Consider the following 17,155-nt stretch of genomic DNA (forward strand, 5'->3'; position numbering starts at 1 on the left):
TCAACGTACTGCCCCACCTCTGGCCAAGCTAATTTAGTTGTTGATTTAGTTTCAGGATAATTTCTTGGCTTCTATCATTTCATGCTTTTGTGTGTAAAGCCAACTTTGCTAACAGAGCAGTTAAAAAACATATTTGGCTACTGTCACAAATCTATGCACCAAAACCCCCAGATCTGTTTTATAACATCGTACCGTTTATTTTATATTATTTCTCCCTACCAAAATGGCCCCGGTCTTTTCTGTGTTGAATTTCATCAGCCTGCCTCTGTGTCCTCGTAAAATCTGTTACTGTTTTCCTTATTTACACTACTTAAAACATTTTTTTGCGCTGTTCTCTACACTGTGAATAGGATTATTTTCTCTGAAGATAGACTTTGGCTGGGATGACTGGCTAACTGTTAATCTTTGTCAAACCTGTTTCTTTTTGGGCAGGAACAAGTCAAGATGACGTATGTTTCATCCGTGGTACGATTTGTGGATTACAGTAATTCAAGCACGACGGTGCATGAGAATTCAACCGTGCCCATAGGTACCAGCACTGCAGCTCCGATGCCATGGTGGACCTCCACGGCAGCTGCTGGCACAGCAACCAATGTTACCCAACCAAACCAATGCCTCGTTGTGCTATATGAGGATATTGGTAAATCACGGTAAAGTTTTTAACCAGCCTTCCCTTTTATATGTTGACTGGAGTTGATTCAAGTGGTAGAAGGCTATGAGGAAATGTCAAGGGTGGAAACTGGAGTGGGATTAATTAGGAAGCTGTTGCCTGTTAAGCAATTTGGGGATATGTTGGGAAAATGGACTTGATGTTGAAAATCCAAGAGAAGAGTAGACTAAGCCATGCAGTGTATTCTGCTGTTTGATGTTCTTACTGTTCTTTTGGCTAACAAGGTCATGGGGAAATTTAGCCCGTTAGTGAGCACCACGCAACGACTCTTAAATTTCATGCGTGTTACAAGATCGGGATGGATTCAGCTGTGTAAGGGTTGGTATGTTTAGTTTATTAAATAAATTAAGCACTTTTTCTTTTAAACACAAATTCTTATTTGTGTAGCACCATGCTTGAGCATCGGACTTTGCCAAGTGCTTTACAGCTGCTGAATTACTTCTGAAGTTTTTTTTATTCATTTCCAGGATGAGGGCTAGGTCAGTATTTATTGCCTAGAGGGCAGTTAAGGGTCAACCACATTAGGGAACCTACATGTGACTCCAGACCCACAAAGGACATCAGTGAACCAGATGGGTTTCTCTGACAATTGACAATGTATTCATGGTAGTCATTAGACTCTTGTGTATTTTTTTTTTGTATATTGAACTCAAATTCTATCGTGTGCCATGATGGGAATTGAACCTGGATGTCTGGACTAACATTTCAGAGATAATACAGTAGGCCATTGCCTCCCGTTTATACCGTTGTCATTTGAGAAACATGGCAGCCAAGTTTTTGTTTTGCTAAACAAGCTCCCACAAACAGTGTTGTGGTAATGACCAGAATAGCATCTTTTCTCGTGTTTGTTGGTCAATGGCTAAATACTGCTAAGACACAAAGGAGAACTTCTCTGCTCTTCAAAATAGTACCATGTAGGTTATCAGAGGCAGATTATTTCTTGCAAAAATAGTACCTGTGTCACTGAAGCACTCCCTAAGTGCTGCCTTGGAACATCAGCCTGGTTTGTGTAGAATTTAAAAAGTTGATCAGCTAGAGTACAGTTGGATTGAATTAGTTTAAAATGCTTCAGAGAGGCACAACAATGGATTTCTCAGTGGTGAGAAGTGCAGAGGGCCTTTCTTCATGGTGTTTGTCCAACTGATGTGGGTTATACTGGCAAGGCCAGCATTTATTATAGAACTGTACAATGGTTACAGCACAGAGGAGACCATTTGCTCCAAAGAAACAACCTGAGGTTTACCAGCCTCACTTCATAACTTAACTAAACTGCTTCATCCCAGGCAATACCCTGTTGAATCTCCTCTGCATGCCCTCTAGTGCAATCACATCCTTCCCACATTAAATAGATCAACACACACTACTCCAACTGTGGCCTAACCAAAGTTGTGAACAGCTCGAACATAAACCTCCCTGCTCTTTTAATCTATACCACGACTGAGAAAGGCAAATGTCCCTTTTTAATTCCCCTGTTAACCTGTCATGCCACCTTTTGGGGATCTGTGGACAGGCACCTCAAGATTGCTGTGTTCCTCTCGGCTTCCTAGTGTCTGCCATCATTAAGTATTCCCTTGTCTTGTTACTTCCTCCAAAGTGTATCACCTCACACTTAGCAGGATTAGTTTTCATGTACCACTGATCTAACCATCTGACCAATCTGTCCATATCCTCCTGTAACCCAAGACCTGCTTCCTTACTGTCAACCAACTGGCCAATATTCATGTCGTCCGCAAGCTAACTTATCATATTCTGCACCCACATTCTCCCCTATGTTTTTTTTCTTCTACATATATATATCACACACAATAAGGGACTCCAGCGATCCCTCGGTACACCAGCCTCCAGGCCCACAAAGAGCCTCTACTGCCACCCTGTGTCTCCTACCCTAAGTTGATTTTGGCTCCAACTTGCCAAGTCACCCTGAATCCCATTCCCCTTCCTGTTCCCAGTAATCCTGCAGACATGTCCTTTTTAGATAACCATTCAAATCCTTATGAAGGCCTCAGCTGACCCTATTTTTACCACACGCTCAGGCAATGGAATTGAGATACTTACCCATTGCTGTGTGACAAAAACATTTTCCTCATGCCGTTGCTACTTTTTATTGCCAAATATCTAAAATCTGGTACTGTCTGGTCTCAATCCTTCTACCAATGGGAATATTTTCTCCCTTTTACTCTGTTCGGATCCCTCTTGATTTTGAATACTTCCAGCAAATCTCTCCATCCCCTCTTCTACAAGTAAAATAGTCCCAATTTCTCCAATCATTTTTACATAACAGAAGTTCCTAATCTCTTGTCCTCTGTTACCATTCCCATGAATGTGTTTTGTGCCCCCTCATACCTTTTACAATCTTCCTGAAGTGTGATGCCCAGAACTAGGGGCAATACTCCAATTGAGACTACACCAGTTTTGTTGTAACTTTCTTGCTTTTGCACTCTCTCTGCCCCTACTAATAAAGCTTATAATACTGTATGTATTATTTACTGTTCCTCAACCTGTTTAGCCGTCTTCAATGATTAATGGAATGATATATTTTGTTTTGTGTGTGTATATATAAACATACCCCTGTTCCTGCACTCCCTTTAGAATTGTACTATTTTTGATATTATCTGTCCATGTTCTTCCTGACAAAATGAATCACTTCATACTTCTCCACCCTAATATTTACCTGTCACTTGCCCACCCGTTCTATAATTAACCTGCACTTTCCAATTCACTGTTAATTTTGTCTTAATTTTTTTTCCTGCTACTGAAGTTAAACTGATCGGCCTGTAGTTGCAGGACTTATCTTTATGTCCATTATTGAAATGAGTGTAGCATTTGCATTTCTCCAGTCCTCTGGCACCATTCCTAAGTTTAAGGATTTCGGTATTGTTTTAGTATTAATTCCTGGTTCCCAAACCTCTGCTAATTTATTTATTTTTTTTTTTACTGGAAAGAAAACTTAGTGTGCATCAGCTTGGACTACGTTAGATATGAGTTGGAGAAAGGGCAAAGACTTGATGCTTCGTGCTGTTGAATTAGGAAGAAAAAATGGGAAGTTAAATATGCTTTCACTTAACTTGGAAATGCAGACTTTGAAAAAATTCTGTCGGGGACTTTCCAGAACAGCATTACTAAAATTTAAATGGCACTTCCTTGGGCTTTTTGAAAGTTTTGCTGTCGATCTTTTATTAGAGGTTCTGGCTGTGTTAGTTAGTTGGGTGATGGGTATGTGGTAATTGGGGAGTAGGATTGGAGATCAAAGCCTAAAGAACTGCTTGATGAGTTTGCTTACTTATCCAGCCAGCCCATGGAACTGAGAGGTCAAGAAAGGTTAAACTACTGTCAGTAATGAATTTGTGGCATTAGTTAGTAACCTGCCATATAGAACATTGCGTATTCCACCAGAAACTTAGTACACCAATTTATTTGGCTTATGGATTGGTGTACTATCAGTGTTGCTGTGGCATGTGAAAATCCAATCCCGATGGATATTGTTACCTTGAATGTGTTTCTCTGGGAGAATAAGATTAGTTTTTGATTGCATCCTGTTTGGAGTAGTACATATCATTCAATTAGTTCATGGAAGTTAGCTTCCTCACCTCCTCCTAAACATGTTTGGGCAGCACTTATCAATCCAAGCTCATTGGTTTTCTTCTGTGTAATATCCGTTCATTTTTGTGCTTTTAGTTATATGTTGTCACGAGCTGAGCCTGTAGTTCATTAAGTAGGAACTGTTGAAATAGTTATGATGGAGTGAGACTATTTTGTGTTAAGTTGTGTGCAATTACCACATTCTCAGGAACATTTGTTTAAGGAATCCAATGCAATATTTTTCCTGTATTTAACAAAGTAAGTTAGCCTTCAAAATTTAACAGTTTGATTATTCTACAACTTTTGAAGTTAATGCCTGTAGTAGTGTTATGTTTTTATTTCCTTTTATGGATGTTGACAACTCATAGATGATAGAATCCCTGCAGTGTGGAAACAAGACCTTCGGCCCAACAAGTCTGCACCGAACCTCAAAGTATCCCAACCAGACCCCCAGTAACCCACCTAATCTACACATCCCTGAACGTGCAATTTAGCACAGCCAATCCACCTAGTATGCACATCTTTAGACTGTGGTAGGAAACCGGAGCACCCGGAGGAAACCCACACAGACACAGGGAGAATGTGCAAACTCCACACAGACAGTCGCCTGGGGGTGGAATTGAAGCCGGGTCCCTGGCACTGTGAGGCGGCAGTGCTAATCACTGAGCCACCGTGCCGCCCAGCTGTTAAATAACAATAAATAACAACTGTTATTTATTGAGTAGTTGAACTTAGTAAAGAATAGCTAGTGACCATTCAATATTTATTTCCCACCCTATTTGGGGACAGGTGATGGCCTAGTGGTATTATCGCTGGACTGTTAATCCAGAGACCCAGATAACATGCTGGGGACCTCGGTTCAAATCCTGCCATGGCAGATGGTGGAATTTGATGTAAATAAATATCCTGGAATTAAGAGCCTAATGATGACCGTGAATCCATTGTTGATTGGAAAAACCCATCTGGTCACTAATGTCCTTTTTAGGGAAGGAAGCTGCCATCCTTACCTCGTCTGGCCTACATGTGACTCCAGACACACAGCAATGTGGTTGACTCGTAATTGCCTTCAGGACAATTAGCTAGCGAATGAATGAATAAAGAAGAAAAAATTCTAATTGCATTTTTGAGTGGACTCCAGGATGTTGGAGAAAAATTAAAGAAATAAAACGTTATTGGTTACAGAGAATCAAAGTGAGTACTCCAGCATGGAGAACATTCCGAGTGTAATACACTTAAAAAAACATATTAGTGTAGCTGTGAACTGAATGATGAGCAATGGCTTTAACCACTGAACAAGCTGACTCTGTTATATTTTAGAAGCTTTGCGCAGTTGGTTGCAGGACTATTATGAGTAGTGGACAGAAGCTGGATATGCTCCTGGAAACATAGAAAATAGGAGCAAGAGTAGGCTATTTGGCCCTTCAAATCTGCTTTGCCATTCATTCTGATCATGGCTAATCATCCAAATCGATAGCATGGTCCCACCTTTCTCCATGTCCTTTGATCCCTTTGGCCCTATGTGCTATGTTGAACTCCTTGAAATCGGACAATTTGTTGGCCTCGACCGCTTTCAGGGACAAGGAATTCCACAGGCTCAGCACTGTCTGTCTCAGTTCTGTGCCTATGTGATCAGGCTTGATCCCACAGGCGCTGCATGTAATGAGTTGTATTATTATGAATACTCAATAATTGAATATATTCAAGTTAGTACACAAAGGTTGGTATCTGTCTAAGGGAACCTGGCATATGCTGGAAGGTGTAGTTGGGGTAACAGCCTGACTGACTACAATCTGACTTGAATGGTCTTCTCCTATTTCTTCTGTCCTCATGTTTTTATAAATCAAACATTTCTGTTTCCTGCTTTTTGAATCTGTATTGACATGAAAGACAGCAAGCAACCTAAAAACCTGACGGGTGGTGATGCCCTTCCAGATATTTAAAGTGGCATACTAGGTGAATTAGGGTGTGCTGTTTTTACTGTTATGGCTAAGAGGCAGCATTGTAAGAGAAAAGGACACAGATGATCCTACAGTGAGAATACGAACAAAGAACTTGGAGCTACTGCGCAAAAAACATTTAATTTATATATTGTTTGACTGGTAGCTGCTGATAGGGCTGTTTCCCTTTGAACTAGGGGGTGGTGTAGTCTTGGGGTAGTGTCGGCTCAGGGTAAAGGGTGTTTAGAATAGAGGTGGGAGAACCATTCTTCACTCAAACTATTGTGAATATTTGGAATTCTGTACTTTTGGGGCTGAAATGCTCATTCCTCAGGTATATGATTGATAGATTTTGTGGACTCCAAGTGAAACAAGATATGGGATAGGACATGCAATTAGATTTGATGTAAAAAAAAATGTAGATATTGCCTCATTGAATAGCAGAGATGCTGCAGCCTACTCATGCTCCTGTTCTTGTATTCGCCCAACAATACTATAAATTTTTTTTTTTTTTTTTTTTTTTGAAAATTTGAACATGAGAGAATGCATCAAAGAACCAGTCATAGAATCATACCGTACAGAAGAGGCTCTTTAGCCCTTTGAGTCATTAAAGTTTGCAACTCCTTCATTTTGTTTACAAGCCCTACTTGTAAGTGCTTCTCCTAGGGGTATCAAGGATGTTGATCAAGGGCATTTGAGGCCATTTGTATTGTCTTGAATGCCACACCCATCTGAAACTCTTGGCCTTTAGGATTCTGTACTGTGCCTTAGCAATGCAATTTGTAGCTGGGCTGATCTGGGACATGGTCCCAACTAGACTGCCAATATATTCATCTCTCAAACCAGCTATTTAATAAACAAGCCTGTGGGTATGCCTGATGAGCAAATTGAATTTCTCTGGATGTGATTATTCTTTTTCCAAGCTCTCATTCCTTTAATGAATACTAGAATTGACATGTGATGTAATAGCTGAATAGATCAATGGAGAGACCCAATCTCTCTCAGTCTACCCTGTTAGGTTGTTTTCGCCTTCTGCTAGGGTCTAGCCCAGAGAGCATCATCTCAGAATAAACTGCACAATTAAGACAGAGATAAAGAGGAATCTTTTTCTTTTGAGGGTAGTGAATCTATGGAATTCTTTACTGTAGAGTGGTGTCAGGGCTGGTCATTAAGTATATTGAAGGTTGAGACTGATTATTTTTTTTTTAATCATAAGGGAATTGAGGGAAAAGGCAGGAGTTGAGAATTTTTCAAATTCATCATGATTTCATAGTCCTAGAGTCATTCAGCACAGAAACAGACTCTTTTTGGTCCAACTTATCCATGCCGACCAAGTTTCACAAACTAACCTAGTGCCATTTGCCTGCATTTGGCCCATTTCCCTCTTAAACCTTTCCTGTTCATGTACCTGACTAAATGTCTTTTAAATGTTGTAATGGTACCTGTATCTACCGCTTCCTGTGGCAGTTCATTCCACATGTGAACCACTGTTTGGGGGAAAAGGTTGCCCCTCGGGTACCTTTTTTTTAAGGTGAGATGGGAAAGATTTAAAATATGCCCTCTAGTTTTGAACTCCTCTAACCTAAGGAAAAGAACTTTGCCATTCACCTTATCTGTGCCCCTCATGATTTTATAAACCTCTATTAAATCACCCCTCAACCTCCTAAGCTCCAGTGAAAAAAGTCCCATCTTGTCTAGCCTGTCCTTTATAATTCAAACTCTTCATTCCCAGCAATATCCTGGTATATCTCGTCTAAATCTTCTAAATCCTCTCCAGCTTAATAATTTCATTCCTAAAGCAGGGCAACCTGAACTGTATACAGTAGTCCTAAAGTGGCCCTACCAACGTTCTGTACAATGTCAACATGACATCCCAACTCCTATTGAGTAATGAAGACAAGCGTGCTAAACGCCACCTAAACCACCTTGTCTACCTGTCAAACTTGTTGATTGGTGTAGCAGACTCAATGGACTGAATGGCCTACTTCTTCTATGTTTTTTGGATTATTTGGAGCTCAAAAGTCATGCTGCTGTCTGTCTTTATGGCTCACTTCTTTAAAAACCAAATCGAGCAACACAGTTGTTATCAAGAGACAACAAGGTGCAGGGCTGGATGATGTTATCAATGTGGCAAAAGCCAATTTGTTTTTTTTTCGTGAATATACATTTGTTTTCTCATTTTAACTCTTCACCCCGTCTGCATTGCTTTAGAGCGTGCATTCCTCTTGCTACCTCACCACACCTCCCACTGACACTAATTTATGGTGTTGTGATTCTGCAGTTATTAGCACCTCCCTCCCAAATGTCACATAAGAGTTCAGATATTGAGTTTTAGCAAGCTGTTCAATCACACACTGCATCATATTCCTGTTCCCTGCCTCCACATCTAAGACTCTCTCTCGACATTGAGTGTGATACATAATAATTAGCAGCCAGTCCCAAACTGAAAAAATCTGCTATGTGTCTGAGAGTGTATGGTAAAGTTCAGTTTTCCTAACTGAAGGGTACTGATGAGCACACAAGTGCTGCGATGTTGAAGGACATCCTTTTGGATGAAAGGTAAAACCAAGACATCATCTGCCATCCAGGGTGAATGCAAATGACTTGCAGCACATTTCAAAGCTCAGATGAGTTCCCCTCCACCTAAGCAAAGTTACCATAGTCCCAGAGGATATAAGGCTACTTGGTCAATAGAGAGGGGCGATTTGGCTCACTTGGCTGGATGACTAGTTTATGATGCAGCACAATGCTAACAGTGTGGGTTCAATTCCTGCACCAACTGACATTACCATGAAGGATTCTCCTTCTTGACCTTGCACTTGCCTGAGGTATGTTGACCCTCCCGGTTAAACTCACCACTGGTCATTTTTCTCTAATGAGAGAGCAGACCTATGGTTCTGAGACTGTGGCAATTTTACTTTTTGTACCTAACCTCCATCAATTGCTATTTATTCCTCAATCAACATCATTTTTAAAAAAAAAAGCTTATCTGCCAAATGCCTGTTGTTTGTGGGAGCTGCTTGTATTGCAAATTGGTTCCTGTATTTCTTACATTATGTTAAATGACAAAGCTCTGACGTATTCTGGTGGCCATAAAGCACTTTGTGATATCCTGAGGTTGTGATTGATGTTAAATAAATGCAAGATCTTTCTTTAATATGGTGGAATTTAGTACTGAAAAAGTACTGCAACCATTTAAGAATCAAGAACTGGTACAGCACAGAAGATGATCATTCAGCCCATTGTATCCATTCTAGCCCTCTGAAAGAGCATTTTGGCTAGTCCTGGTCCCTGTAACCTCTTCAACCCTCTCTTCAAATAACTATCCAATTTCCTTTTAAATGTCCTGACTTGTTCTGTCTCCTCCACCCTGTCAGTGCTTTCCAAAATCTAACCACTTTCGTGTTCTTTGTAAATTTGTTCTTCACGTACCATTTCATTCTTTTGCTATTCATCTTAAATCGGCACCCCCTGGTTCTCAATGCTTTAGTTTTTCACTCTTCATCTAATTTGTCCAGAATCTTTTTCATTTTGATTGTCTGTCTTTTAAATCCCGCCCCCCCCAACCTTCTCTAAGGAGACAATGCCCAGCTGCTTCTTTCCTGCAACCTCGTTTAATGCCTTCAAATTCATCCTAAAGTGTGGGGGCCAGAATTAGACACAGTACTCCAGTTGAGGCCAAATACTTTCCTACACTTGCATCTATTTGTAAAGGTCAGGACCCTGTATGCATTTTCAATCCCTCTCTGATCTTGATTTGTACAGACACACGCCCCTACGTCTCTCTGCTCCTGCAACCTCTTTTAGATTTGTACTTTTTAAAAATATGTTGTCTTTCTTCGTCCTTCCAACCAAAGTATAGCACTTTGCACTTCTCTGCATTAAATTTAACCTGCCACATGCCCTTTCAGTTCATCAACCTGTGTGACGACTTAAACTCTGTCACTACTCTCCTTATAAATCACAGTACTCCTAAATTTAGTGTCCTTAAAAGATGGAAGTGTGTCACGTGCACCCAAGTACGAGTCGTCATGAATCAAGAAAACCTGTCGTCCTAGAGGCCGCCACAGGGGAACCTCACTGTATACCTTCTGAGAAACAACCATTCACCAGTGTTATTGTTTCTTCTCACTCGGTCAACTTCGTATCCATACTGCCTCTGATGCTGTTATTCCACGGACTTTTAATTTGTTGACAAGTCTGCTATGTGGCACTTTATCAGCTGCCATTTGGAAGTCCATCTATATTGCATCAACTGTGTCGTGCTCATCAACCTTCCCTGTTATGCTTCACAAAAAGAGGTTTGTGTTTTGGCATGATGGGGTGATAAGAGTAAGAGGATGTTTCTTCATGGGAGCATGATATTCAGCCCTGAAGACCATTCTGCTACTTAATCAGATAATGGCAGTCTGCAATACATTAGTTTCATCAAAATTTAGTAAAATTATAAATGTGTTGGGTTGTTCTTTCTTTTGTCTTGTTCTTTTTTGTGCTCCTTTTATCTCGCTCTTTTTTTTTCCCTCGTATGCTTTTTTTCTTCTCTCACGCATTTTTTACTTTTTACTTTTATTAAAACCTGTCTGGGACCAATATTTCCTTACATGGTTCAGTGTCAAATTTTGTTAATGTTCCTGTGCTGCACTATGCAAATGCAAACTGTTGTTGCAAAGTTGTTTGTGTCCATGTCTGCCAGGGTTTCTTATCATTTCTAACGTACTTTTAATTGCTTCATTTCCTAACAGAGTCCGATTTTGGGATGTCTTTCTCCTAATCCCGAATGTGCTTTTCTTCTCATTCTTGCTCTGGAAACTTCCATCGGCTAGAGCAAAGATTCGGGCCACATCGAGTCCCATCTTCACTACATTCTACATACTGGTAAGTCTTCTGCAATGCAATAACAATTTGGTGTGACATGCAGGATTTCTGCAAGATGTCCTGGCAATCTGAATATTACTAGAATCTCTTGAGCTGCTGCACAAAGTATCTCAGATAGCTCCGGGTCATCTCGCCCTTCTATACATCTCCTTGTTCCCAAGTGCAGCATCTGCTGCACTGACGTTACTGATAATCCAATGCTGGCCCCCGTGCATCCCATATTTATTCCCAGCCATATTTTCGCCTGCCTCAACCCTCTATTCTGGAGATCTTCTTTGTGATTTGAATGCTTGCAGCTAGGCTGACGAGTGCAGTAGGCTGAATTGTCATGTTTGCCATCTCTTGGATGAGAGGTCAAATAAGGTCTAGGACGCTCTGTTGAGCAAATGTAAAAGATAGCATGGCTCAAAGAGCAGGAGAGTTCTGCTGGTTTCTTGGTCAACGTTTATTCCTCAACTACCATGTGACGATGCTACAGCTTTAGGAGGTGTACTTTTTTGTCCTGGATTTTTGTTTTTAGGAAGAGAGGTTGAGGAAGAAGTGCTGAGATATCTGCCCAAGCCAATAAAGTAAAAGCTTGTGAGGCCTTGGTTTTTTTTTCAAAGTTGGAACAATAAAAGCAGGCCTGAAGAGGTAGGGTCAAGCTCCCACAGAACCAGGATTTTTAGTTTAGCTTTCAGTAGCAGTTGTTAGTATCTTGAAGCTGGACATGGAAGCCGTTTTTCCTCTTTCTGATGCATGTAAATCTGGGGTTTCTCTTCCTGCTGCTAGAATTGCATGCGAGACAATCTATTTTACCGCCTTTGCCTTTGCCAAGGATGTGTTTATGGGATGTTATTATATTGGAACAGTTGCTGTTTAGTCATTAAATAATCTATCATTCTGTTACAGTAGAATTAAGCTATTCCAATTTCTTCTTTCTTTTTGTTTGTATTTTAGCTATAGCATATGAATAAAGTATGTTTTGCTTCGAGCCTGGTAGTTTGACCCATTGAATTGCATCCGGAACACACGGCCTGGTACTTGCCTTATAAAATAAGAAAAAGTTAGGGTCTAGGCTATTACCTTTGACACGTTTTGAGGGGGTTTGGTCTCATCCATAAGAAACATCATTTAAGGTAACTTATTTCCCGGTTTGCTTATTGGTCAGAGCATTGAGTATAGGAGTTCAGATGTCATATTGCAGATGTACAGGAATACTGTGTTCACTTCTGGCCTCCCTGCTACAGGAAAGATGTTGTTAAACTTGAAAGGCTGCAGAAACGATATACCAGGATGTTGCCGGGGTTGGAAGGTTTAAGCTGTAGGGAAAGGCTGAATAGGCTGGGGTTATTTTCCCTGGAGTCTCGGAGACCGAGAGGTGACTTTATAAAGGTTTATAAAATCATGAGGCGCATGGATAGGATGAATAGCTGAGATCTTTCCTAAGGGTGGGGGAATCCAAAACTAGAGGGCATAGGTTAAAGGTGAGAGGGGAAAGATGCAAAAGGGACCTAAGGGGCAATCTTTTCACACAGAGGGTGGTGAGTGTATGAAATGAGCTGCCAGAGGAAGTGGTGGAGGCTGGTACAATTACAACATTTAAAAGGCATCTGGATGGTTACACGAACAGGAAGGGTTTAGAGGGATATGCGCCAAATGCTGGCAAATAGGACTGAGTTAATTTAGGATATCTGGTTAGTTAGGACAAATTGGACCGAAGGGTCTGTTTCCATGCTGTACATCTCTATGACACTAAATTGACTGCCCATCTCAACATTACAACTGTGACACTTAAACATTTAGTTTAATTGGCTGTACATTAGGACATTCACAGAATCATTACTCCACAGAAAGACCATTCAGTTTATCGTAGTCTACACCATTATTCAAATGCGTGGTTCACTCCGTGCCATTCTTCTGCCTTCTCCCTGTAGCCCTGCACATTATTTCTTTGCCACTAACCACCTAATTCACTTTTGAAGGAACATGTAACCTCCACCAGACAGACTGGCAGTGCTAGCCACTTGCTGTGAGAAAAGAGTTTTCCTCCTGTCACCTTTGCTTCTTTTGCTAATTCCTTTAGATCTGTGCCCCATTGTTTTTGTTTGTTTGTTTGTTTTTTTTGTTTTTTTTGATACTTTCACAAATGGGAACATTTTCTCCCAATTTACTCTGTCTTTGAAAGCCTCTGTCAGATTTCCCCTCAACCTTTTACCTTGGAAGGAAAACCTTCCGGTTGTCCAGCCTACTTTCGTTAATTACATGCCTGGAACCATTCTTGTAAACGTCTCCTGAACTCCATCCAGGGTTGGGATGTCATGTTGCAGTTGTACAGGATGTTTGTGAGGCCTTCTGGAGTACTGCGTACAATTCTGGTTGCCTTGTTAAAGGAGGAATATTATTAAATTGGAAAGAATGCCAAAAAGATGTACAAGGATGTTACCAGGACTGGAGATTTTGAATTAAAGGAAAAGGCAGTATAGACTGTTTGTTTTTTTTTGTCCCTGGAGTGTAGGAGGCTGAGGAGTGACGTTATGGGGGTTTATAAAATCATGAGGGGCATAGATAAGGTGAAATAGCAAAGGTCTTTTACTTAGGGTAGGGAAGTCCAGAACTGGAGGGCATAATTTTAAGGTGAGAGGGGATAAGACTTAAAAGGGACCTGAGGGGTACTTTCTGTCACAGGGTGGTTCATATGTGGGATGAACTGCCAGAGGAAGTGGCAGTCGCAGGTAGTTATAACATTTTAAAAAGGTATTTGGATGGGTATATGAATATGAAAGGTTTAGAGGGATATAGGGCAAATGCAGGCAAATGGAACTAGTTTAGTCTGGGAAACCTGGTTGGCATAGATGAGTAGGACCAAAGGGTCTGTTTCTGTGCGATATGGCTCTGACTCTGACTCTATCCTCAAAGTGTGGACCTTGACTTACTACCTTGTCAAAAGATGACAACCTTGACTGCAGCACTGCCTCAAAACTGCGTTGGGAGCATCAGTCTGGATTATGAGCTGAAGACTATAATAATGTTTAGCACTCTCACCTTCGAAGGCTGCGTTTATCCAGTGAGACATGCCTCATGTTAAAGATTTGAACTAGCCATTCTGAAACTCTTAAGTCATCCAAGGCCAGTTATTCAAACTGTTAACTGTAATGAAGAACTTGGCGCAGGTCAAGAAAGAAATGAACAATCTTGTCTCTCTCAACCCTGTCTACTGACTTACAAAAGCAAAACACTGTAGATACTGGAAACGTAAAATAAAAACGAAATGTTCCTCAAGCCTGGCAGCATCTGTAAAGGAAAGTTGCTACTTCGGATCAATGATGTTTCATCAAAACATCCACCTTGCTTTCTCATTTAACAAAAGCTAAATATTACAGACACTGGAAATCTGAAATAAGAGCAAAAGATGGAAAACCTCAGAAGGTCAGGAAGCATCTTTGGAGAGGAACAGAATAACAGTTTGAATCAATGACGAGAAAAACTGAAGAAATAAAAAAAAACCAAATTGCTGGAAAAGCTGAGTAGGCCTGGCAGTGTCTATGGGGGAAAGCAAAACTGAAGAAATAACCTAGCTTCTTTTAAGTCTGCCATTCTTTTCTACATGTGGTTATTTCCCGGTCATTCTTGGTTGACTTGACATTGGTGTTGAAGAGGTTGAGCCATTGCTTTGTGCTGCCTATCTGTAACATGCATGCCAGTTTTGACATATGCCTGTCCAATCTCTAAGGTTGGTGACAACCGAGATCAGCATTGTTGTTGATGGCAGCAGAACCCTGCACAATTACAGATGTTGGAAATCTTGAAATTTAAACAGAAAATGCTGGAAAACGCGCAAGTCTTCAACATGGAGACAAGACTTAACATTCCAGGTTTTCCTTTTTCAGCAGAACCAGAAGAAATGAGAGATTTGACTGTTTTAGGGACAAGGGGGAGCAAAGTGGAGAGCATTTCACAAGTCAAGAGTGTGATGGAATGCTCTCCACTTGCTTTAGATGACTCCAACAATAATCAAAAGTTTGACAGTTTCCAGGACAAAAGGAAGATTCACCAGCATGTTGCCTGTCTTGGAGCCTTTCAAGAGAGGCTGGATAAGCTCAGCTTGGTGCAGTGGCAGTTTCCCTACCTCTGGACTCTGAGGCCCTGGTTCAAATCATACCTGCTCCAGAACTCAAGGGTGGTGAGCAACTAGAACGTACTGCCTTGGAGGGTAGTTGAGACTGGAATTCCCAATCTTTTAAAAAGTGCCTGGATGAGCACTGCAACAATATAAGAACATAGCTCACCACAACTTTCTGTAGGGCAATTAAGAATGAGCAAAAAATGCTGGCCGAGCCAGTGATCCCGCATCCCATGAAAGGTAAATTAATTGAATGATGTGGGGCTGTAGTGGGATAAAACTGAAGAAACTAGAGTTGAGGGAACAAGTAAGTGATGGTAACAGATTCTGCTGTCTGAAATAATGAGGCAATGGTTTCATCTATGGTGGTTGAGGACTGAATACTGTCAAAGTTCCAAATCAGCAGTGCTTTTTCTCATGGTTCATTGGAACCTTGTAGGAAGCTGAACACAGCGAAGTTGGAGTGGGATGGAAGATTCGTGACATGTGACAGGACATTTGAGAGAACAGATGGCTTGGAGAGTGTCTTGGAGTCCATACATCATAAGAGACTGGTATAAATGTGATGTTGACTGTTGCAGCTGCAGTGTAGTATAATTCTTTGAGTATAATTGATCCATAATCTTAAGAGCTCAGAGGAATGACGTATGATCTTATTGAAATGTGAAATTCTGAAGGGGCTTGGCAGGGTAAATGCTGAGGTTGTTTCCCTCGAGCTGGAGAGTCCAGAACTAGACTTTTTTTTTTCACTCAATTTGTTGTGAATCTTTGCAAGCTCTATCCCAGAGGGCATTAGATGCTCAGTCATTGTGTATATTGAAGATTAGGAGTTATAGCTTTATGGGCACAAAGGGAATTTAGGAATATAGGGAATGGGCTGGAAAATGCATGAAATAAAGAAGTTGAGAATACCAGCCTCCATCTTATTGATTGCCAGAGTTGAGTTAAGTCTAATGATTAGATATTTGTGTTAATTTACAAGGAACTGGAGATGATCATTCAGCACTTCAAAGCTGTTGTGCAGTTTAGTCAGGTCATGGCTGAGCTGTACGGCAATTTGGCCTGACCTTTTATGCTCCGTATTCTTCCATGCCTTTGCCAAATAAAGGTCTAACAATCTGTCTTGAGAACCCCACTTTCCAGACTTCTAGAGGTGTAAGTTCTAGGTTTTCAAACTGCATTAATGTTTAGTATGAAAAGATTCTTTCTGATTTTGCTTTTTTAATGCTTTTCTTGCTAATTTGTAGGCTTATCCCCCTTATGACCAACTCACCAACAACAGAAATATGAACCCTTCACTATTTATTTATCCTTTTGAAAATCTTTGAATTTTTAGCTTGAATTTTAGATGCAGCTATGCTGAGGTGAATGCAGACCGAGTTTTAAGTCCCCCCTCGTGTTTCTAATTGATTATAATTAAATATCAGTGCCTTTGTCATATATGGTAAGATTTAAAAAGCCCCAGTTTCCTTCCCTTTGTGTTCATAGTTTATAAGTGTGGCTTATTTTTGAAAAAGTAGTTGTGGGTGTTTTTAGACCTCTTTTATCATGTGGTCAACTTAAAAATACCAACAGTAGACTTTTCTGGATTTAAATAAAAAATATTTAACTTGCTCTTACTCCAAAGGATCTCTCTGTTGCTCGCTTTCTTTCGCTTGCTTTCTTTCACTCTTGCGCAAGAAAGACCCTGAGCTTCCAGTTGCCTGCCACTTCAACACACCACCCTGTTTCCCCGGCCAACATCTCTGTCTCAGGCTTGCTGCAGTGCTGCAGAGAAGCTCGGTGCAAGCTGGAAGAACACCACCTCATTTTCAGCATGGGGACCCTGTAGCCTTCTGGACTCAACATTGAGTTCAATATGAGATGGTTGGAACTGCAGATGCTGGTGAATCCGAGACAACAAGGTGCAGGGCTGGATGAACACAGCAGGCCGAGCAGCATCATAGGAGCAGAGAGGCTGACGTTTCGGGCCTAGACCCTTCATCAGAAAAG

At 40.9% G+C, this 17,155-nt stretch overlaps 1 protein-coding gene across 4 annotated transcripts in view; it reads left to right on the top strand.

Moving 5' to 3' along the window:
* Positions 1–17,155, top strand: part of tpra1 (transmembrane protein, adipocyte asscociated 1) — a 65,178-nt gene that overhangs the window by 16,843 nt on the left and 31,180 nt on the right. For all 4 annotated transcript variants that reach the window (XM_048606564.1, XM_048606566.1, XM_048606565.1 and 1 more), the window contains exons 2-3: positions 433–650; positions 10,929–11,061. In XM_048606564.1, coding sequence (XP_048462521.1) covers positions 445–650; positions 10,929–11,061 — 339 coding nt within the window. In that variant the 5' untranslated portion in view covers positions 433–444. The remainder of the gene's footprint in view (positions 1–432; positions 651–10,928; positions 11,062–17,155) is intronic.

The sequence above is a fragment of the Rhincodon typus genome, chromosome 16, assembly GCF_021869965.1.
Source record: "Rhincodon typus isolate 14 chromosome 16, sRhiTyp1.1, whole genome shotgun sequence".
NCBI lineage: Eukaryota > Metazoa > Chordata > Chondrichthyes > Orectolobiformes > Rhincodontidae > Rhincodon > Rhincodon typus.